Genomic DNA, 26,183 nt, shown 5'->3' with positions numbered 1-26,183 from the left:
CACTTACCATCTGTTCTTACCTAGACACCACTTACTATCTGTTTTTACCTAGACACCACTTACTATCTGTTTTTACCTAGACACCACTTACCATCTGTTTTTACCTAGACACCACTTACTATCTGTTTTTACCTAGACACCACTTACCATCTGTTTTTACCTAGACACCACTTACGTTCTGTTTTTACCTAGACACCACTTACCATCTGTTTTTATCCAGACACCACTTACCATCTGTTTTTACCTAGACACTACTTACCATCTGTTTTTACCTGGACACCACTTACCATCTGTTTTTACCTAGACACCACTTACCATCTATTTTTACCTAGACACCACTTACCATCTGTTTTTACCTAGACACCACTTACCATCTGTTTCTATCCAGACACCACTTACCATCTGTTTTTACCTAGACACCACTTACCATCTGTTTTTACCTAGACACCACTTACTATCTGTTTTTACCTAGACACCACTTACTATATGTTTTTACCTAGACACCACTTACCATCTGTTTTTACCTAGACACCACTTACCATCTGTTTTAACAAAGACACCACTAACGTTGTTTTTACCCAGACACCACTTACGTTCTGTTTCTACCCTGACAACACTTACCATCTGTTTTAACCCAGACAACACTTACAATCTGTTTTTACTGAGACAACATGTACTTACCATCTCTGTTTTTACCCTCCTCATCAACGAATATATTAGTTTTAATGTTCCATATCAACTGATGTGCATTTAATGGTGACTTCTTTGCAATCCATAGTATGAACTCTGCTACATAACCAAACTGAAATGTAAAGAAAAGATGTTGGCAATAAAGACAGACTCTAAAATACATACATACAACACAATTGACTAAAACAACTTTGTAAATTAAATATAATATTTGTGATATGAAACTAAATTAACAGAATAGTTTGACTTGGTTGAGAATGCAACCAACTTTTGCTGTGAAACACTGGGAAAAGATGGCTTTTTTAAAAACAGTATTCAACTATCACAACCCTCCTCACTTCTAGTCCAATAGCTGACTACAAACAGCACTCCTAGGCACAACATTAGTCAAGTTACGTGTACACCGTATATGCTTGTAATGCTGTCATTGTATCATGTACTAATATTATATTCTGGCCTTTGAGTGAGAAATGAGACAAATAAAATTTACAACTGTAAGTAAATGTATGTACTTGTACTATATCAATTGCGATTATGGGATGGCTGGGTTGTAAATCCTCGTATTTTCTACAAAAATGTGACATGCATGGTGTATGCCATCACCGGACGTGTGTGTTTTGTACAGTAATGTAAACACCTCTGTAATTACGTTTACTAATGCTCTAGCTTTTGAGCAATCAACCCCGGAGAAATAAAATTCAGCCAATAAAATTATAACTGTGAATAGATGTTTGTACTTTTAATAGTCTAAACTGTGTTATTATAATATGGCAAGGTCGCAAACGACGATAAGTAAACGATGCATGCCCGGATGCTATACAGAGAGCAGATAAACTTAGACCCACATACGCTACACTAAGAGCATGCACCAACAACTCAGTACTAAACCCTGGCTTTTGTGCAAACAGATAGAGACAAATAAATTCATGACAGAGTAAATTTTATTTCTTTTTAATGATTACTTTGGGACAGCAAGGACGACGTGATAGCCATCACATATTTTCTTCAAAAGTGACATATGCAACGTAATGCATGTGTAGAACCAACAACAATTATGTGTCGGCACCTTCGACCTCCTCACATACAAATCATACTGCATTTTGGGTATTCTGATGTGCCGTGCAATAGCCCCTACTGTATTTGGAGTAATTATCGTACCAATTGAGAGCTCTGACTGGACATAAAAGACATTCTTTTTGGTCACTTCCCACAAGAGTGGCTAAATCCTTGATGATAATGGGAGAAGCCACGGACCCTAAAACCTAATTTTTTACAATGAACCTAGGGTGAGTCCGAAGTACAACCTGGTGCTGCAACCACTGGATTCGACCCTGGCCAATAGCTAGGATGGATTTCACTTCTATGACTGCTTGAAGCAAGGGCTAGCAGAAAGGTAATCTTAAGTGTGAGAAATTCCAACGAAATATGGTATAGAGGCTCAAAAGACAGAGATTGTAGGGCGTTGAGCACTAAGGGGTGAAATCAAAATCAAAAACATCGTAATTAAGCATCCTAATGAGTAGTGACGAGTAGCTACTAGTAGTTACGATGTACTACGGTGAATATTCATAAGTCTCAACGCATATTCATGTACTTTAGGTTGTAGACAATAAAAAGTAAACACCTATTGTCCGTTATTCATGAGCCCAAACTACGATCATTTACGCGTAGTCTTCATTGTGAAAAAAAATCACAAAACAATAAGATTTTCTTTCCTGTGCAAATCAGTTCCATGTCACTTTTTTCAATGTTTCTCATTCGATGCCTTCTATGACATTCGTACAGTCGACTAGTCAACTAAGTGTTTCAGATATATTCAGGTGTTTACTAACATGTCTTGCCTAAAGATACCTTGAAGAAGAATTTTTATTCGAAACGTCAGATTTTAAATCTATTTATTTGGACTGCCTTACAAGTTCCTTATGCATTTCTCAGCTAGTCAACAAACATGTCGATCATTTTCGTCTGGTGAATGGTGCATTTATCATGTTAGATTCGAGTCGCAGGATTCGTCAGTCAAATTCAAACATTGTCCACAAAAAAAATTAAAAACTAAAGCTTATCTCGCATTAATATATAGTTTGATTTGACTGATTTAGAAATCACCTAAAAACATTTTGTTTCTTCAAAATTTTGAGGAAAAACGTCATTTATATAACGAAATTTCGCGCTACGAATAACTGAATACGCTCATCACTTGCGTCTCTATGTTTATCTACCAACATCATGCCACGTGTTGCCTAACATTGCGATTTCTCAACTCAACCCCATCATTTAGGAATGTTACTCTACTGAGAAACATAAAAAATAGCACAAATATTGCGTTGCCGCACAACTTTATGTTCAGGGCAATGATAGATATATAATTTTTTGAAGATTTAAAGTTGTAACCAAAACAAAATTTTCATACCTAATTTCCATCATCATAATCCAGCCATCCTATGTTGGAAGTGTACAAGACAAGTATAGCAACATCCTAATCAAACTTTAAAGGGATGTGTCTACAAGGTTTTGTACTTCTTTATTTTTTAAAATCAATTTGGAACCAAGTCATACCAATGTAACATGTTTAACTTTCTTGGTTGTCTTATTGTAATATTTTAAACACAAGCTACATTCAGTTTATATGGGTAGGTGATGAAACAGCTGTCTTACAACATATTACATAATCAAGTCATAAACCAAACTGGCCATGCTACAGGCTTTACCACCAGAGGAAATAGTAAAGTAAACATTATAGTTTTTTTATTTATTTATTTATTTTTAATGAGGGCAAAAATAGTTGACGAAACAACTAATCGAGTTTTGTCCTCAGAGAAAAAAACAACAACAACAACAAAGCAAAACAAAACAAAAACATACATATCACACAAATCCGGAGAAGTATTTAACTAAATTCGGAAACAATGACAAATCTTAAAAGAAAGAACAAAATGGTATACATCAACTAATACTGGCTAAGAAGATGGCTTTTGAAATTAGCTTTGAACGTAGTCCGACTTCGAGTGTCTCTTATATGGGAAGGGATAGAGTTCCAAATTTTGGCCCCAGTGAACTTTGTGCTAAATTGACCGTAATTATTGTTGTATTTTGGGATGCTTAAATCATTTCGCTTCTGTTGCCTGGTGTCGTAACAATGACCTATCTTGGAAAAGAAATTTGAGAAGTATGGCGGAACATTGCCATTGATCACATCGTGAACAAAAATTCCTATTTGGTAATCACGTTGCTTGTATACATCTAGCATTAGGAGGCGTTTAAATAAGGGGGGAGAGTGGGTGTTGTAACTACTGAAGGTAATTATGCAAGCAATTTTCTTTTGGATGATTAGTATATCTTTGAGGTAAGACTGATATGTACAGCCCCATACTTCAAGTCCATATGACAGATGGGGAAGAACAAGTGTATTATATATCATCAAAAGAATATGCTGAGGAACTGTATAACGAAGTCTGTACAAAATACCAGTTAGCTTACTCATTTTTTTCTTCACTTCTAAAATGTGGCAATTCCATAACATTTTACTATCCAAATATACTCCAACATAAGAGGTATTACTGACAAAGTTAATAGCCATATCTTTCAACTGAACTGAACCTTGTGCATTATGAGGTTTGTGTCTACCACCAATGAGTAATGCGTGTGATTTAGCAGAATTTACTGTTAATTTGTTCGCATCACACCAGTTTGTAACATTTGCAAGGGCTGAGTTTATATTGCTGGTGTTTGTTGATGAAGAACACTTCTCAGGTGAATGAAACAGGTTCGAATCATCGGCGTAAAGCCTAAAATTGAAAATATCTGAAGAGTTTGGTAAATCATTTATGTAAATGAGGAAAAGTATTGGGCCCAAAATAGACCCTTGAGGAACACCACAAGTTATGTTTTGTTTCATTGATTCTATATTACCAATACTCACAAATTGACATCTTGAATCCAAATAACTTTTAAACCAATCCAATGCCACCCCTCTAATGCCTTGGTGATCGAGTTTTGACAATAAAATGTTATGGTTAACAGTATCAAATGCCTTTGAGAAGTCTATAAATATGCCTGTTGTAGATTTTCCTTTGTCTAGTTCATCCAATAAGTGTTGAACAAGGCTAATAAGTGAAAGTTTACAGCTGTACTTTTCACGAAAACCATACTGGTGCTGAAAGAGCAAGTCATGTTTCTCTACAAAATTCACAACACGTTTACACATTATTTTTTCAAATACTTTGCTAATGATTGGCAAAATTGAAATTGGTCTGTAATTTCCCGTCTCTTCTGGATCTCCTTTTTTGAAGAGCGGAATAACCTTCGCAATTTTAAGGGAGTCTGGAAAACATCCAGTTGAGAAAGATAAATTTACAATGTTACATAAAGGTTTTGAAACATATGGCATAGCATACTTTAGCAGTTTTGCATCGATTTTGTCCCAGCCTGATGCTTTGTGTACATTTAAGCTTGAAATAATGTCTTCTACTTCCCCAACTGAAGTTGGCTTTAGGAAGAAACAGTGAGGTACATAGTCACCCATGAAGTCACGAAAACAACCGTTTCCATTTGCCTGAATATTCTTAGCAAGTTTTTCACCAATGTTAACAAAGTGATTGTTGAAAACATCAACTATATCTGGAATTTCTGTATGAATAACAGAAGTTCCATTACAGAAACTTTTTATCTTGGTAGGAATAGAAGAGTTACTATTTTTCTTTTTACCCAGCAGATCATTTACCACTCGCCATGTCTCTTTCATGTCGTTACAATGTATATTAAACAAATCAGAATAGTATTTTTTCTTAGCTTTCCTTAAAATGTTTGTTAACACATTTCTGTATCTTTTGAATTTTTGAAGAATATTTTCTTCGAATTTACTCCGGACTACTTTTTTGAAGAGGTTGTGTTTCTTTCGAATAGATTTCTGTATTGCCGCTGTGATCCAGGGTTTGTTTTTAACACCTTTCTTGACTTTATTTATGTTTTTGAGTGGCGCATGGGTATTACAAATATTTAAGAAGGTGTTAGTGAACTTGGTCATTGCTTCATTTACATCTTTACAGTTCAATACTTCATGCCACGTTTCATCTTGCAAATCATGTCTAAATGAATCTAATTTGAATTTAGAATAATTCCTAAAAGGTCCATTTGCTTTTGATGCAGAATGCATGGTCATTGAGTGAAAGAATGCAAAGGTTGGCAAATGATCTGAGATATGGGCTAACAGAGTGCCTGATGTAATATTCAAATGAGCCATATTTGTGTACAGATGATCGATTGTTGTCTCACTTGCACCAGTTATTCTAGTAGGTGTGATTATCGTTTGCTCGAAGTGTAAACATGATAAAACACTAAGAAGTTTATCAGCTGTTGCCTCACAAGGCTTTGAAACGTCAATGTTGAAGTCGCCGACAAGAAAGCACCCAGCATAACCCTGTACTCTATGGTACAAAATTTGCTCCAAGCTATCAATAAATATGTCTGAGTTTGAACTTGGAGGTCTGTATATTGTACCTATGATAAATTTGTTATTTCTGTTAATAACCTCAATCCAAAGAGACTCAGCATCTGTGATGACAATATCGTTCAGAATATTATAATGAAGGCTGTCATGAACATACATTCCTACACCTCCCCCACGTCCCACATCTCGACAGTTTACTTCAAAAGAATAATTTGGCAGGGTAAAAATGCTTTTGTTTTCCACCTTCCAGATCTCAGACAGAGCAATTATTTTAAACTGTGCCTGGAGACTATTTTCAAATAAAAGTTGAAAGTCATCGTAGTTTTTACTTAGAGACCGTACATTTACATGTGAAATCGAGAAAATATCACTTAGATTGCCTGAGAAAGCACTATTAAACTCTGAGACAGAGTACGATTTACAATGCACATCAAAAAGCCTATCGCCATTGACAGAAAACTGGTTATTATGTTGATTGATCATTAAAAAGGACTAAAAATACCATTACACATTACGCACTTTATACAATATATTAAACAATTTTCATAGTTAATTAACAATGTACTGTTCTCACTGTGTCAGCTATTAATGAGGACAAATCTACACATTCTCAACAAAGTTAAGCTCAATCTACTGGGTAATTTCAGAGTTGAAGATTTTTGAGGACAAGCAATGATATAGAATAACACTTCTAGAAACATCTCACCAAGTTTCAGACTCATTGACCAAGTACTTTTTGAGATATAAGTTTTTGACCAAAAATGAACATTCTTACACCTAATTTGCATATCACTAATGGAATCATTGTATGCTTAATATATCTTCGTCTATACATCCCTAGATGCATCCCCATCAAATTTCAGCCCAATCTGCTCAGTAGTTTTGGAATTATAGATTTTTAACCAAAAAGACACATTTTTAGCCCTAACTTGCATATCACTGATGGAATCATCATGTCATGAACAAACCTTACTTTACACCCCCTAAAGAACCTTCCCACCAAATTTCGCACCAATCTGCCCAGTAGTTTCTGAGTTTAAGTTTTTTGACCAAAAATCACATTTTTTGACCCAAATCACACACCTGTGATGCGATCATTTTGATTTGAACAATTTCCCAACAAGACACCCAAGGTAATGGACCCACCAAATATCGTGGCAATCGGTTCAGCAGTTTTTGACTTTAAGTTGTTTACACACATACACACACACAGACAGACAGACAAACACCGGGCGATCCCTATAGCACTACTGAACCTCAGTTCAGTTGTGCTAAAAATTAGTTGTTGTTTTAGAATATATAAAACAAATCCCTAGTGCTACGTATTCGAACACCCAATCATTGGCTGCAAAGCGGAGAAAGTGACGACATGACTTGTGAATGGGAATGTGGAAGTAGGTGTCTTTCAAATCTATGGAAGCCATCCATTTGCCTGGCTGGATAGAGGTGAGAACGGATCAGCCCTTTCCATCTTGAATCAGGGCACTCACAGATACTGGTTGAGAGTGGCACTCAGAGATACTGGTTGAGAGTGGACTGGTTGAGAGTGGGACTGGTTGAGAGTGGACTGGTTGAGAGTGGACTGGTTGAGAGTGGGACTGGTTGAGAGTGGACTGGTTGAGAGTGGGACTGGTTGAGAGTGGACTGGTTGAGAGTGGGACTGGTTGAGAGTGGACTGGTTGAGAGTGGGACTGGTTGAGAGTGGACTGGTTGAGAGTGGGACTGGTTGAGAGTGGACTGGTTGAGAGTGGGACTGGTTGAGAGTGGACTGGTTGAGAGTGGGACTGGTTGAGAGTGGACTGGTTGAGAGTGGGACTGGTTGAGAGTGGACTGGTTGAGAGTGGGACTGGTTGAGAGTGGACTGGTTGAGAGTGGGACTGGTTGAGAGTGGACTGGTTGAGAGTGGACTGGTTGAGAGTGGACTGGTTGAGAGTGGGACTGGTTGAGAGTGGGACTGGTTGAGAGTGGGACTGGTTGAGAGTGGACTGGTTGAGAGTGGACTGGTTGAGAGTGGACTGGTTGAGAGTGGACTGGTTGAGAGTGGGACTGGTTGAGAGTGGACTGGTTGAGAGTGGACTGGTTGAGAGTGGACTGGTTGAGAGTGGGACTGGTTGAGAGTGGACTGGTTGAGAGTGGGACTGGTTGAGAGTGGACTGGTTGAGAGTGGGACTGGTTGAGAGTGGACTGGTTGAGAGTGGACTGGTTGAGAGTGGACTGGTTGAGAGTGGACTGGTTCAGGATGGACACCATCCTCCCGACTTTTCGGAACCAGGAAAAAAATGGCTGTAAAAGCCGGGTCCCGATGACTGGGCATCAATTTCCCTTATTGCATTCTTGCTTAATAGGGAGTCAATAGCTACCAGAAATGCAGTCCGTTGACCTGCCAATCTTGGAACCAGTGTAACAAACAGTACAGCCGAAAGAGGGGGATTGCATACGAAAGATAGGCAGTAACCCTCTCTTATGGTAGAAAAAATCCATTCGTCTGAAGTAATATGTTCCCATTGTGTAGTGAATAAATTTGGACCCCCCCCCCCACTGGACCGCTTGTGTCCATGATGTTCATGGTCATGTCGTCATGTCAGGCTGACTGCTGGCGACTTCCTGACCCTTGTAAACTGGTCGAGGAAGTGGGCAGCTTACTCGGCTGACTAGTGTGCCTAGAGCTCGCAGCCTGACCCCGATCTTGTCTGGGTTTATGGTTGCATTTCTATTCTGACCCTGACGCTTGTTTCCACTAGTTTGTGGTTGCTGTCTTGTGGTCGGAGTAGGCACTTTTGACACTTGAAACATAGTAGTGGTCTGGAACTGAGGGAGATTTGTATACTTCAGTCCCCTCTCAACCGTAGCTGGTACTTGCTTAGCCATCTCGCTCAACAAGCCCCAAACAAAAATCTAGAACCACTTGACTTACTAGACCCTAGCTTCTAGTTTTAGTTCACTCAAGGAATGTGTCACGTTTCAGCAAAATGCAGAAACTCGCAGGTTATTCACCAAGCAACTGAAACATACGTGATTTGAGTAGTTTGGTTGGAGCTGGCTGTTTACAGTCAGGAAACTGCTCGTAAATCCAAGAAATTACCTCTTTGTTTGCAACCTCTTCACGAGCAGCGGCAGATGGCGGACAGCGGTTGGTTGCCCCGGCGGGATTCAGCGTCGCTGAAATCATCATCAGAGTCATGAATCTCTAAAACATCCCTTGATGTCTGTGGAGATGTGCGTCCTTCCCAAGCTAAATGATCAAAACAAATGGGATGGTCATTATGCGGGCAGCGCGAAGAATCACTGAGACTTGACCCCGAGACGGATGGATCGGATGAAGGCGCTCTACTCCAAGCAGTAGACCTACTACAGGAATGGGATGGCTGAGAGGATGTAGGTTGAACTCCTGCTGAGGCCCACTGATTCCCCTGGGGGTGGGGACTCATAGTCACTGGACCCGGTGTGGGGTTAGTAACAGGTAGAGTCCACCCTTGAAAACCATGTTGAATGGTTTGCTGCCAGGCATTATGAGCACTGGATACCATGGAGGGTGCTATTCCCTGTGGGGTACTGCTTCCTGTGGTAAAAACCCAGTGTTTCCTGTCAACTGTGCATGAACCCCTGTATATTGGTTGCAATATTAAGGGTTTGTCACAGGAAACTGGCTATAAGGAGTGTCCCCAAGGGGAGAAATAAACTCCGGGTTGCATTCCAGTTTGGTCAGTCATAGAATCACTGGGTGTCCGGTATCTGGACTGACCCTCGTATTTGCCGCTGGCAGTAAAGTATTACATACAGCTGCAGTGGTAAGACCTTGACCAAAGGACAAGACCTCTGTAGTGAGGATAAGTCCCACTCCTCTCTGGGCGATCATATTGACAGGGCGAACCTGTCCGTCATCAGGTTGGGAACGCTGAGGGAGGGAAATCGGATCACGTCTACCGAGTGATAGATCGGATTCCATGGTCTTTAAAATCCTCTTGTGGGTTTGACTGGTGTGGTGTGGTGCAGCGCGCGACAACCGTGGGCACCCCAGGATCCCTAGGAGAGGTACCACTATTGCCTTGAAAAAGGTGGTTTTCCCAGAGAGGGAGAAGCGGACATATTCCAGTGATGATCGCATGTCTGGTTGGGCTGACACGGTCTGCAGTCCACACAAAGATCATGGTCATCCCCAACTAAGATGGGATGTCCACATGTACACAAGTGAGGTTGACGTGACATCATAGAGGAAAACCTAAACTGAAAAAAATGACAAAGGCAAGATGGCGGCCTGATAATACAAGGCGCCAACTACACACAAAATCAAAGTGTCAAAAAGTAATAGACACAGCACACGAGAATAACTAGAAGTAAGCTTACAACGTTCCTATTCAGAGATATCATTTTAGCATTTTCCTGGGGTATTTGTAGTGAACAGCATATTCACGTTCTGTAGGCGAAATGTATTGTAGAGTTGGCTGGATCTACACTATTAGATAATAGTGTCATTTCCTTCAAGTCCAAAGTTTGCCTCAAGGTGAAATACAACAAGTGATGTTACAAAGAGCTTTACTGTGTGTAGCAACATTGAAAAACATTAAAGTAAAACAAGCCAAGACATATAAAATTATAAATTTGAATCTTTAGTATGCCTTCCCATACAAATATCAATATTTGGGAGTACAAAAAACCTGTATGAGTATGTAATGAAATAAGTAGTTGACTTGATTGCTGGATCTACACACACATGGTGTCATTTCCTTCAAGTACAAAGTCTGCCTCAAGATCAAATACACGTGAGATACAAAGACTGATTAGGCCTGACTGGGTGCTTACTATTAAAAGGGCTTCACTATGTGTCATTAGTTATAGAAATTATCATTAATTATGCAAGCCATGCCCACCAAAATCTAATCAGCACTAAGTTACAGCCCGGCACTACCACATAGTAAATTGCAAAACATTTGCTTCAGTGGAACAAAATTGCTGCACAGACACACAGACAGACAGACAGACAGACAGACATAGCCACAACATTACCTCCCATATGGGAGCTAAAAAGGAACGACTCAGCTGGGATCCTGAGACGTACAGCGAAGTGTTACCACTCAATAGGGGATAATTCATGTAAACTCGGCACAAGAGAATAAAAACTTGCAGAGTCCTACTTCTAGGCTTTGTATGAAAATCCGCTGCTTGCCAAGGTGTACTGGGGTTGGCTAGTCAGTGACCACTGAAGGATGGCCCACAGGGTGCAGAGAGCACAAATTTATTCTTGTTTATGTCACATTTATTTCGTACTCAAAGGCCATCAGCCCAAAATACAAGATTTAAATGTTTTCTAACAAAAAGGACAATTCAGAACCATAATTAACGAATAAATACACAAGCAAATGAGAGAAAATATAATGAACATTACAAATCATAATTAAGTTTCTTTCTCAAAGTCATAGCGTGAAAAACAAAGGCTGCCAAACGCTGGATGTGATCCACATTTGTACTTGAAAGAAGGTCAATGAAATTTACATCTGAAGGTGTATCCAAAAATTGCACAGGAACACAAATTTATCAAACTTGGCAATATTAAGGGGAAGCAGAGGGACAACAAAAAGTAAGCTAAAAGGTGGGTATTTGTCTGTACAGAAATGGCCACCATTCGGCCATATATGATTTGGTCGTAAAACAAAGTGATGTGCATATTTCTTACATGCAGTATTTTACCATTATGCCAGGTTTGGTTGAAATCAGTCAGTGCATGCCAGCGATATGAGGGTGAATGAATGCATGCATGGTACAGACTGAACCCAGCGCATAAGTTCCATCTAGCTCTGGCTGGTGCCCGTTAGGGAGTATATTAGCCAGTATCAGTAAGTATGTGCATCATCAAAGACTACTTTGTAAACTTTTCATTGGTCAGAACATTTGGTTCAAGGTAATAAGTTTTTTGGTATACACATTACATTGCATTGATAACGGAGTTGACATAATGTCAGCCATACTTACTGTATCATATTATTATAATCTGAGTTGACATAATGTCAGCCATACTTACTGTATCATATTATTATAATCTGAGTTGACATAATGTCAGCCATACTTACTGTATCATATTATTATAATCTGAGTTGACATAATGTCAGCCATACTTACTGTATCATATTATTATAATCTGAGTTGACATAATGTCAGCCATACTTACTGTATCATATTATTATAATCTGAGTTGACATAATGTCAGCCATACTTACTGTATCATATTATTATAATCTGAGTTGACATAATGTCAGCCATACTTACTGTATCATATTATTATAATCTGAGTTGACATAATGTCAGCCATACTTACTGTATCATATTATTATAATCTGAGTTGACATAATGTATGCCATACTTACTGTATCATATTATTATAATCTGAGTTGACATAATGTCAGCCATACTTACTGTATCATATTATTATAATCTGAGTTGACACAATGTCAGCCATACTTACTGTATCATATTATTATAATCTGAGTTGACATAATGTCAGCCATACCTACTGTATCATATTATTATAATCTGAGTTGACATAATGTAAGCCATACTTACTGTATCATATTATTATAATCTGAGTTGACATAATGTCAGCCATACTTACTGTATCATATTATTATAATCTGAGTTGACACAATGTCAGCCATACTTACTGTATCATATTATTATAATCTGAGTTGACATAATGTCAGCCATACTTACTGTATCATATTATTATAATCTGAGTTGACATAATGTCAGCCATACTTACTGTATCATATTATTATAATCTGAGTTGACACAATGTCAGCCATACTTACTGTATCATATTATTATAATCTGAGTTGACACAATGTCAGCCATACTTACTGTATCATATTATTATAATCTGAGTTGACATAATGTAAGCCATACTTACTGTATCATATTATTATAATCTGAGTTGACATAATGTCAGCCATACCTACTGTATCATATTATTATAATCTGAGTTGACATAATGTCAGCCATACTTACTGTATCATATTATTATAATCTGAGTTGACACAATGTAAGCCATACTTACTGTATCATATTATTATAATCTGAGTTGACACAATGTCAGCCATACTTACTGTATCATATTATTATAATCTGAGTTGACACAATGTCAGCCATACTTACTGTATCATATTATTATAATCTGAGTTGACATAATGTCAGCCATACTTACTGTATCATATTATTATAATCTGAGTTGACACAATATCAGCCATACCTACTGTATCATATTATTATAATCTGAGTTGACATGTCAGCCATACTTACTGTATCATATTATTATAATCTGAGTTGACACAATGTCAGCCATACCTACTGTATCATATTATTATAATCTGAGTTGACATAATGTCAGCCATACTTACTGTATCATATTATTATAATCTGAGTTGACATAATGTCAGCCATACCTACTGTATCATATTATTATAATCTGAGTTGACACAATGTCAGCCATACTTACTGTATCATATTATTATAATCTGAGTTGACATAATGTCAGCCATACTTACTGTATCATATTATTATAATCTGAGTTGACATAATGTCAGCCATACTTACTGTATCATATTATTATAATCTGAGTTGACATAATGTCAGCCATACTTACTGTATCATATTATTATAATCTGAGTTGACATAATGTCAGCCATACTTACTGTATCATATTATTATAATCTGAGTTGACATAATGTCAGCCATACTTACTGTATCATATTATTATAATCTGAGTTGACATAATGTCAGCCATACCTACTGTATCATATTATTATAATCTGAGTTGACACAATGTCAGCCATACTTACTGTATCATATTATTATAATCTGAGTTGACATAATGTCAGCCATACCTACTGTATCATATTATTATAATCTGAGTTGACATAATGTCAGCCATACTTACTGTATCATATTATTATAATCTGAGTTGACATAATGTCAGCCATACTTACTGTATCATATTATTATAATCTGAGTTGACATAATGTCAGCCATACCTACTGTATCATATTATTATAATCTGAGTTGACACAATGTCAGCCATACTTACTGTATCATATTATTATAATCTAAGTTGACACAATGTCAGCCATACCTACTGTATCATATTATTATAATCTAAGTTGACATAATGTCAGCCATACTTACTGTATCATATTATTATAATCTGAGTTGACATAATGTCAGCCATACTTACTGTATCATATTATTATAATCTGAGTTGACATAATGTCAGCCATACTTACTGTATCATATTATTATAATCTGAGTTGACACAATATCAGCCATACTTACTGTATCATATTATTATAATCTGAGTTGACATAATGTCAGCCATACTTACTGTATCATATTATTATAATCTGAGTTGACATAATGTCAGCCATACTTACTGTATCATATTATTATAATCTGAGTTGACATAATGTCAGCCATACTTACTGTATCATATTATTATAATCTGAGTTGACACAATGTCAGCCATACTTACTGTATCATATTATTATAATCTGAGTTGACATAATGTCAGCCATACCTACTGTATCATATTATTATAATCTGAGTTGACATAATGTCAGCCATACTTACTGTATCATATTATTATAATCTGAGTTGACATAATGTCAGCCATACTTACTGTATCATATTATTATAATCTGAGTTGACATAATGTCAGCCATACTTACTGTATCATATTATTATAATCTGAGTTGACATAATGTCAGCCATACTTACTGTATCATATTATTATAATCTGAGTTGACATAATGTCAGCCATACTTACTGTATCATATTATTATAATCTGAGTTGACACAATGTCAGCCATACTTACTGTATCATATTATTATAATCTGAGTTGACATAATGTCAGCCATACTTACTGTATCATATTATTATAATCTGAGTTGACATAATGTCAGCCATACTTACTGTATCATATTATTATAATCTGAGTTGACATAATGTCAGCCATACTTACTGTATCATATTATTATAATCTGAGTTGACATAATGTCAGCCATACTTACTGTATCATATTATTATAATCTGAGTTGACACAATGTCAGCCATACTTACTGTATCATATTATTATAATCTAAGTTGACACAATGTCAGCCATACTTACTGTATCATATTATTATAATCTGAGTTGACACAATGTCAGCCATACTTACTGTATCATATTATTATAATCTGAGTTGACATAATGTCAGCCATACTTACTGTATCATATTATTATAATCTGAGTTGACATAATGTCAGCCATACTTACTGTATCATATTATTATAATCTAAGTTGACACAATGTCAGCCATACTTACTGTATCATATTATTATAATCTGAGTTGACACAATGTCAGCCATACTTACTGTATCATATTATTATAATCTGAGTTGACATAATGTCAGCCATACTTACTGTATCATATTATTATAATCTGAGTTGACACAATGTCAGCCATACTTACTGTATCATATTATTATAATCTGAGTTGACATAATGTCAGCCATACTTACTGTATCATATTATTATAATCTGAGTTGACATAATGTCAGCCATACTTACTGTATCATATTATTATAATCTGAGTTGACACAATGTCAGCCATACTTACTGTATAATATTATTATAATCTGAGTTGACATAATGTCAGCCATACTTACTGTATCATATTATTATAATCTGAGTTGACATAATGTCAGCCATACTTACTGTATCATATTATTATAATCTGAGTTGACATAATGTCAGCCATACTTACTGTATCATATTATTATAATCTGAGTTGACATAATGTCAGCCATACTTACTGTATCATATTATTATAATCTGAGTTGACACAATGTCAGCCATACTTACTGTATCATATTATTATAATCTGAGTTGACACAATGTCAGCCATACTTACTGTATCATATTATTATAATCTGAGTTGACATAATGTCAGCCATACTTACTGTATCATATTATTATAATCTGAGTTGACACAATGTCAGCCATACTTACTGTATCATATTATTATAATCTGAGTTGACATAATGTCAGCCATACTTACTGTATCATATTATTATAATCTGAGTTGACACAATGTCAGCCATACTTACTGTATCATATTATTATAATCTGAGTTGACACAATGTCAGCCATACTTACTGTATCATATTATTATAATCTGAGTTGACATAATGTCAGCCATACTTACTGTATCATATTATTATAATCTGAGTTGACATAATGTCAGCCATACTTACTGTATCATATTATTATAATCTGAGTTGACACAATGTCAGCCATACTTACTGTATCATATTATTATAATCTGAGTTGACACAATGTCAGCCATACTTACTGTATCATATTATTATAATCTGAGTTGACATAATGTCAGCCATACTTACTGTATCATATTATTATAATCTGAGTTGACATAATGTCAGCCAAACTTACTGTATCATATTATTATAATCTGAGTTGACATAATGTCAGCCATACTTACTGTATCATATTATTATAATCTGAGTTGACATAATGTCAGCCATACTTACTGTATCATATTATTATAATCTGAGTTGACATAATGTCAGCCATACTTACTGTATCATATTATTATAATCTGAGTTGACATAATGTCAGCCATACTTACTGTATCATATTATTATAATCTGAGTTGACACAATGTCAGCCATACTTACTGTATCATATTATTATAATCTAAGTTGACACAATGTCAGCCATACTTACTGTATCATATTATTATAATCTGAGTTGACACAATGTCAGCCATACTTACTGTATCATATTATTATAATCTGAGTTGACATAATGTCAGCCATACTTACTGTATCATATTATTATAATCTGAGTTGACACAATGTCAGCCATACTTACTGTATCATATTATTATAATCTGAGTTGACATAATGTCAGCCATACTTACTGTATCATATTATTATAATCTGAGTTGACACAATGTCAGCCATACTTACTGTATCATATTATTATAATCTGAGTTGACATAATGTCAGCCATACTTACTGTATCATATTATTATAATCTAAGTTGACACAATGTCAGCCATACTTACTGTATCATATTATTATAATCTAAGTTGACACAATGTCAGCCATACTTACTGTATCATATTATTATAATCTGAGTTGACACAATGTCAGCCATACTTACTGTATCATATTATTATAATCTGAGTTGACATAATGTCAGCCATACTTACTGTATCATATTATTATAATCTGAGTTGACATAATGTCAGCCATACTTACTGTATCATATTATTATAATCTGAGTTGACACAATGTCAGCCATACTTACTGTATCATATTATTATAATCTAAGTTGACACAATGTAAGCCATACTTACTGTATCATATTATTATAATCTAAGTTGACACAATGTCAGCCATACTTACTGTATCATATTATTATAATCTGAGTTGACATAATGTCAGCCATACTTACTGTATCATATTATTATAATCTGAGTTGACATAATGTCAGCCATACTTACTGTATCATATTATTATAATCTGAGTTGACATAATGTAAGCCATACTTACTGTATCATATTATTATAATCTGAGTTGACATAATGTCAGTCATACTTACTGTATCATATTATTATAATCTGAGTTGACATAATGTCAGCCATACTTACTGTATCATATTATTATAATCTGAGTTGACATAATGTCAGCCATACTTACTGTATCATATTATTATAATCTGAGTTGACATAATGTCAGCCATACTTACTGTATCATATTATTATAATCTGAGTTGACACAATGTCAGCCATACTTACTGTATCATATTATTATAATCTGAGTTGACACAATGTCAGCCATACTTACTGTATCATATTATTATAATCTGAGTTGACATAATGTCAGCCATACTTACTGTATCATATTATTATAATCTGAGTTGACATAATGTCAGCCATACTTACTGTATCATATTATTATAATCTGAGTTGACATAATGTCAGCCATACTTACTGTATCATATTATTATAATCTAAGTTGACACAATGTCAGCCATACTTACTGTATCATATTATTATAATCTGAGTTGACACAATGTCAGCCATACTTACTGTATCATATTATTATAATCTGAGTTGACACAATGTCAGCCATACTTACTGTATCATATTATTATAATCTAAGTTGACACAATGTCAGCCATACTTACTGTATCATATTATTATAATCTGAGTTGACACAATGTCAGCCATACCTACTGTATCATATTATTATAATCTGAGTTGACACAATGTCAGCCATACTTACTGTATCATATTATTATAATCTGAGTTGACACAATGTAAGCCATACTTACTGTATCATATTATTATAATCTGAGTTGACACAATGTCAGCCATACTTACTGTATCATATTATTATAATCTGAGTTGACATAATGTCAGCCATACTTACTGTATCATATTATTATAATCTGAGTTGACATAATGTCAGCCATACTTACTGTATCATATTATTATAATCTGAGTTGACATAATGTCAGCCATACTTACTGTATCATATTATTATAATCTGAGTTGACATAATGTCAGCCATACTTACTGTATCATATTATTATAATCTGAGTTGACACAATGTCAGCCATACTTACTGTATCATATTATTATAATCTGAGTTGACACAATGTCAGCCATACTTACTGTATCATATTATTATAATCTGAGTTGACATAATGTCAGCCATACTTACTGTATCATATTATTATAATCTGAGTTGACATAATGTCAGCCATACTTACTGTATCATATTATTATAATCTGAGTTGACATAATGTCAGCCATACTTACTGTATCATATTATTATAATCTGAGTTGACACAATGTCAGCCATACTTACTGTATCATATTATTATAATCTAAGTTGACATAATGTCAGCCATACTTACTGTATCATATTATTATAATCTGAGTTGACATAATGTCAGCCATACTTACTGTATCATATTATTATAATCTGAGTTGACATAATGTAAGCCATACTTACTGTATCATATTATTATAATCTGAGTTGACACAATGTCAGCCATACCTACTGTATCATATTATTATAATCTGAGTTGACATAATGTCAGCCATACTTACTGTATCATATTATTATAATCTGAGTTGACATAATGTCAGCCATACTTACTGTATCATATTATTATAATCTGAGTTGACATAATGTCAGCCATACTTACTGTATCATATTATTATAATCTGAGTTGACATAATGTCAGCCATACTTACTGTATCATATTATTATAATCTGAGTTGACATAATGTCAGCCATACTTACTGTATCATATTATTATAATCTGAGTTGACATAATGTCAGCCATACTTACTGTATCATATTATTATAATCTGAGTTGACATAATGTCAGCCATACTTACTGTATCATATTATTATAATCTGAGTTGACATAATGTCAGCCATACTTACTGTATCATATTATTATAATCTGAGTTGACATAATGTCAGCCATACCTACTGTATCATATTATTATAATCTGAGTTGACACAATGTCAGCCATACCTACTGTATCATATTATTATAATCTGAGTTGACACAATGTCAGCCATACTTACTGTATCATATTATTATAATCTGAGTTGACACAATGTCAGCCATACTTACTGTATCATATTATTATAATCTGAGTTGACATAATGTCAGCCATACTTACTGTATCATATTATTATAATCTGAGTTGACACAATGTCAGCCATACTTACTGTATCATATTATTATAATCTGAGTTGACATAATGTCAGCCATACTTACTGTATCATATTATTATAATCTGAGTTGACACAATGTCAGCCATACTTACTGTATCATATTATTATAATCTGAGTTGACATAATGTCAGCCATACTTACTGTATCATATTATTATAATCTGAGTTGACACAATGTCAGCCATACTTACTGTATCATATTATTATAATCTGAGTTGACATAATGTCAGCCATACTTACTGTATCATATTATTATAATCTGAGTTGACACAATGTCAGCCATACTTACTGTATCATATTATTATAATCTGAGTTGACACAATGTCAGCCATACTTACTGTATCATATTATTATAATCTGAGTTGACATAATGTCAGCCATACTTACTGTATCATATTATTATAATCTAAGTTGACACAATGTCAGCCATACTTACTGTATCATATTATTATAATCTGAGTTGACATAATGTCAGCCATACTTACTGTATCATATTATTATAATCTGAGTTGACACAATGTCAGCCATACTTACTGTATCATATTATTATAATCTGAGTTGACACAATGTCAGCCATACTTACTGTATCATATTATTATAATCTGAGTTGACACAATGTCAGCCATACTTACTGTATCATATTATTATAATCTGAGTTGACATAATGTCAGCCATACTTACTGTATCATATTATTATAATCTGAGTTGACATAATGTCATCCATACCTACTGTATCATATTATTATAATCTGAGTTGACACAATGTCAGCCATACCTACTGTATCATATTATTATAATCTGAGTTGACACAATGTCAGCCATACTTACTGTATCATATTATTATAATCTGAGTTGACACAATGTCAGCCATACTTACTGTATCATATTATTATAATCTGAGTTGACATAATGTCAGCCATACTTACTGTATCATATTATTATAATCTGAGTTGACACAATGTCAGCCATACTTACTGTATCATATTATTATAATCTGAGTTGACATAATGTCAGCCATACTTACTGTATCATATTATTATAATCTGAGTTGACACAATGTCAGCCATACTTACTGTATCATATTATTATAATCTGAGTTGACATAATGTCAGCCATACTTACTGTATCATATTATTATAATCTGAGTTGACACAATGTCAGCCATACTTACTGTATCATATTATTATAATCTGAGTTGACATAATGTCAGCCATACTTACTGTATCATATTATTATAATCTGAGTTGACACAATGTCAGCCATACTTACTGTATCATATTATTATAATCTGAGTTGACACAATGTCAGCCATACTTACTGTATCATATTATTATAATCTGAGTTGACATAATGTCAGCCATACTTACTGTATCATATTATTATAATCTAAGTTGACACAATGTCAGCCATACTTACTGTATCATATTATTATAATCTGAGTTGACATAATGTCAGCCATACTTACTGTATCATATTATTATAATCTGAGTTGACACAATGTCAGCCATACTTACTGTATCATATTATTATAATCTGAGTTGACACAATGTCAGCCATACTTACTGTATCATATTATTATAATCTGAGTTGACACAATGTCAGCCATACTTACTGTATCATATTATTATAATCTGAGTTGACACAATGTCAGCCATACTTACTGTATCATATTATTATAATCTGAGTTGACATAATGTCAGCCATACCTACTGTATATTATTATAATCTGAGTTGACATAATGTCAGCCATACTTACTGTATCATATTATTATAATCTAAGTTGACACAATGTCAGCCATACTTACTGTATCATATTATTATAATCTGAGTTGACACAATGTCAGCCATACTTACTGTATCATATTATTATAATCTAAGTTGACACAATGTCAGCCATACTTACTGTATCATATTATTATAATCTAAGTTGACACAATGTCAGCCATACTTACTGTATCATATTATTATAATCTAAGTTGACACAATGTCAGCCATACTTACTGTATCATATTATTATAATCTGAGTTGACACAATGTCAGCCATACTTACTGTATCATATTATTATAATCTGAGTTGACACAATGTCAGCCATACTTACTGTATCATATTATTATAATCTGAGTTGACACAATGTCAGCCATACTTACTGTATCATATTATTATAATCTGAGTTGACATAATGTCAGCCATACTTACTGTATCATATTATTATAATCTGAGTTGACACAATGTCAGCCATACTTACTGTATCATATTATTATAATCTAAGTTGACATAATGTCAGCCATACTTACTGTATCATATTATTATAATCTGAGTTGACATAATGTCAGCCATACTTACTGTATCATATTATTATAATCTGAGTTGACATAATGTAAGCCATACTTACTGTATCATATTATTATAATCTGAGTTGACACAATGTCAGCCATACCTACTGTATCATATTATTATAATCTGAGTTGACATAATGTCAGCCATACTTACTGTATCATATTATTATAATCTGAGTTGACATAATGTCAGCCATACTTACTGTATCATATTATTATAATCTGAGTTGACATAATGTCAGCCATACTTACTGTATCATATTATTATAATCTGAGTTGACATAATGTCAGCCATACTTACTGTATCATATTATTATAATCTGAGTTGACATAATGTCAGCCATACTTACTGTATCATATTATTATAATCTGAGTTGACATAATGTCAGCCATACTTACTGTATCATATTATTATAATCTGAGTTGACATAATGTCAGCCATACTTACTGTATCATATTATTATAATCTGAGTTGACATAATGTCAGCCATACTTACTGTATCATATTATTATAATCTGAGTTGACATAATGTCAGCCATACCTACTGTATCATATTATTATAATCTGAGTTGACACAATGTCAGCCATACCTACTGTATCATATTATTATAATCTGAGTTGACACAATGTCAGCCATACTTACTGTATCATATTATTATAATCTGAGTTGACACAATGTCAGCCATACTTACTGTATCATATTATTATAATCTGAGTTGACATAATGTCAGCCATACTTACTGTATCATATTATTATAATCTGAGTTGACACAATGTCAGCCATACTTACTGTATCATATTATTATAATCTGAGTTGACATAATGTCAGCCATACTTACTGTATCATATTATTATAATCTGAGTTGACACAATGTCAGCCATACTTACTGTATCATATTATTATAATCTGAGTTGACATAATGTCAGCCATACTTACTGTATCATATTATTATAATCTGAGTTGACACAATGTCAGCCATACTTACTGTATCATATTATTATAATCTGAGTTGACACAATGTCAGCCATACTTACTGTATCATATTATTATAATCTGAGTTGACATAATGTCAGCCATACTTACTGTATCATATTATTATAATCTGAGTTGACACAATGTCAGCCATACTTACTGTATCATATTATTATAATCTGAGTTGACATAATGTCAGCCATACTTACTGTATCATATTATTATAATCTGAGTTGACACAATGTCAGCCATACTTACTGTATCATATTATTATAATCTGAGTTGACACAATGTCAGCCATACTTACTGTATCATATTATTATAATCTGAGTTGACATAATGTCAGCCATACTTACTGTATCATATTATTATAATCTAAGTTGACACAATGTCAGCCATACTTACTGTATCATATTATTATAATCTGAGTTGACATAATGTCAGCCATACTTACTGTATCATATTATTATAATCTGAGTTGACACAATGTCAGCCATACTTACTGTATCATATTATTATAATCTGAGTTGACACAATGTCAGCCATACTTACTGTATCATATTATTATAATCTGAGTTGACACAATGTCAGCAATACTTACTGTATCATATTATTATAATCTGAGTTGACACAATGTCAGCCATACTTACTGTATCATATTATTATAATCTGAGTTGACATAATGTCAGCCATACCTACTGTATATTATTATAATCTGAGTTGACATAATGTCAGCCATACTTACTGTATCATATTATTATAATCTAAGTTGACACAATGTCAGCCATACTTACTGTATCATATTATTATAATCTGAGTTGACACAATGTCAGCCATACTTACTGTATCATATTATTATAATCTAAGTTGACACAATGTCAGCCATACTTACTGTATCATATTATTATAATCTAAGTTGACACAATGTCAGCCATACTTACTGTATCATATTATTATAATCTAAGTTGACACAATGTCAGCCATACTTACTGTATCATATTATTATAATCTGAGTTGACACAATGTCAGCCATACTTACTGTATCATATTATTATAATCTGAGTTGACACAATGTCAGCCATACTTACTGTATCATATTATTATAATCTGAGTTGACACAATGTCAGCCATACTTACTGTATCGTATTATTATAATCTGAGTTGACATAATGTCAGCCATACTTACTGTATCATATTATTATAATCTGAGTTGACATAATGTAAGCCATACTTACTGTATCATATTATTATAATCTGAGTTGACATAATGTAAGCCATACTTACTGTATCATATTATTATAATCTGAGTTGACACAATGTCAGCCATACTTACTGTATCATATCTGACAGCCTGTACAAGCTGTGGCACCAATGACAACAGAAGTTCTGTAGGTGCTGATCTCAATACTCGGATAGCATACTGTGCTGTCAGTGGATGAGGTGGGAACTGTCTGCTAAAATAACCTAGTGCCACCACTGGGGGCACTGTCTTCCACACCAGTGAATGTGTTAACTTCAAGAACAAAACAATACTTTGTTTTCAAAATCAGGCTATGATGACTGGTATTGTGTCAAGTTGATTTACAATTACGTTGATATATCAATAAGAGTACATAAATAACTTGAACACCTTACATTACAGTGGTAGAACTGTAAAAATATAAGTTGGTATAAACAAGACGGCATGTTTTGTTATTTTGTCCTTTATACCAGTCTTTTACAAAGGAACTAATACCAAACTATTTCACACAGTAACCAACACAAGAAAAATGCAATAATCTTACTTTTGACCAGAAATCAAGGGGAACATAACAACTTCCAATTTTTTGTTTGTCTATTTTTGTATTCAAAGCTTTTTCTTCTCAGAGAGAAGATGCTATTATCTTAGTTTGTAATTTTTATTTCATTTGTCATTATGTTCCAATAAGTTACTGTATTATTTATCCTCTTTTTTGTCAAATGATTTCATTGTCTGATATTTATCTAGGTCTGTACTATACATCATATACTATCTAGGTCTGTACTATACATCATATACTATCTAGGTCTGTACTATACATCATATACTATCTAGGTCTGTACTATACATCATATACTATCTAGGTCTGTACTATACATCATATACTATCTAGGTCTGTACTATACATCATATACTATCTAGGTCTGTACTATACATCATGTACTATCTAGGTCTGTACTATACATCATATACTATCTAGGTCTGTACTATACATCATATACTATCTAGGTCTGTACTATACATCATATACTATCTAGGTCTGTACTATACATCATATACTATCTAGGTCTGTACTATACATCATATACTATCTAGGTCTGTACTATACATCATATACTATCTAGGTCTGTACTATACATCATATACTATCTAGGTCTGTACTATACATCATATACTATCTAGGTCTGTACTATACATCATGTACTATCTAGGTCTGTACTATACATCATGTACTATCTAGGTCTGTACTATACATCATATACTATCTAGGTCTGTACTATACATCATATACTATCTAGGTCTGTACTATACATCATATACTATCTAGGTCTGTACTATACATCATGTACTATCTAGGTCTGTACTATACATCATATACTATCTAGGTCTGTACTATACATCATATACTATCTAGGTCTGTACTATACATCATGTACTATCTAGGTCTGTACTATACATCATATACTATCTAGGTCTGTACTATACATCATATACTATCTAGGTCTGTACTATACATCATATACTATCTAGGTCTGTACTATACATCATATACTATCTAGGTCTGTACTATACATCATATACTATCTAGGTCTGTATTATACATCATATACTATCTAGGTCTGTACTATACATCATATACTATCTAGGTCTGTACTATACATCATATACTATCTAGGTCTGTACTATA

General features: G+C 34.1%; 1 protein-coding gene across 1 annotated transcript in view; it reads right to left on the bottom strand.

Moving 5' to 3' along the window:
• LOC144449831 (phosphatidylinositol 4-kinase alpha-like) overlaps positions 1-26,183 on the bottom strand; it is a 197,398-nt gene that overhangs the window by 30,002 nt on the left and 141,213 nt on the right. The window contains exons 31-32 of the mRNA XM_078140404.1: positions 24,590-24,769; positions 682-802 (exon numbers count right to left, since the gene is read on the bottom strand). Of these exons, the coding sequence (XP_077996530.1) occupies positions 682-802; positions 24,590-24,769 (301 nt within the window). The remainder of the gene's footprint in view (positions 1-681; positions 803-24,589; positions 24,770-26,183) is intronic.

The sequence above is a fragment of the Glandiceps talaboti genome, chromosome 18 (assembly GCF_964340395.1).
Source record: "Glandiceps talaboti chromosome 18, keGlaTala1.1, whole genome shotgun sequence".
NCBI lineage: Eukaryota > Metazoa > Hemichordata > Enteropneusta > Spengelidae > Glandiceps > Glandiceps talaboti.
Note: the sequence above shows the minus strand (reverse complement) of the source record. Positions and strands in the feature narration are given on the sequence as shown.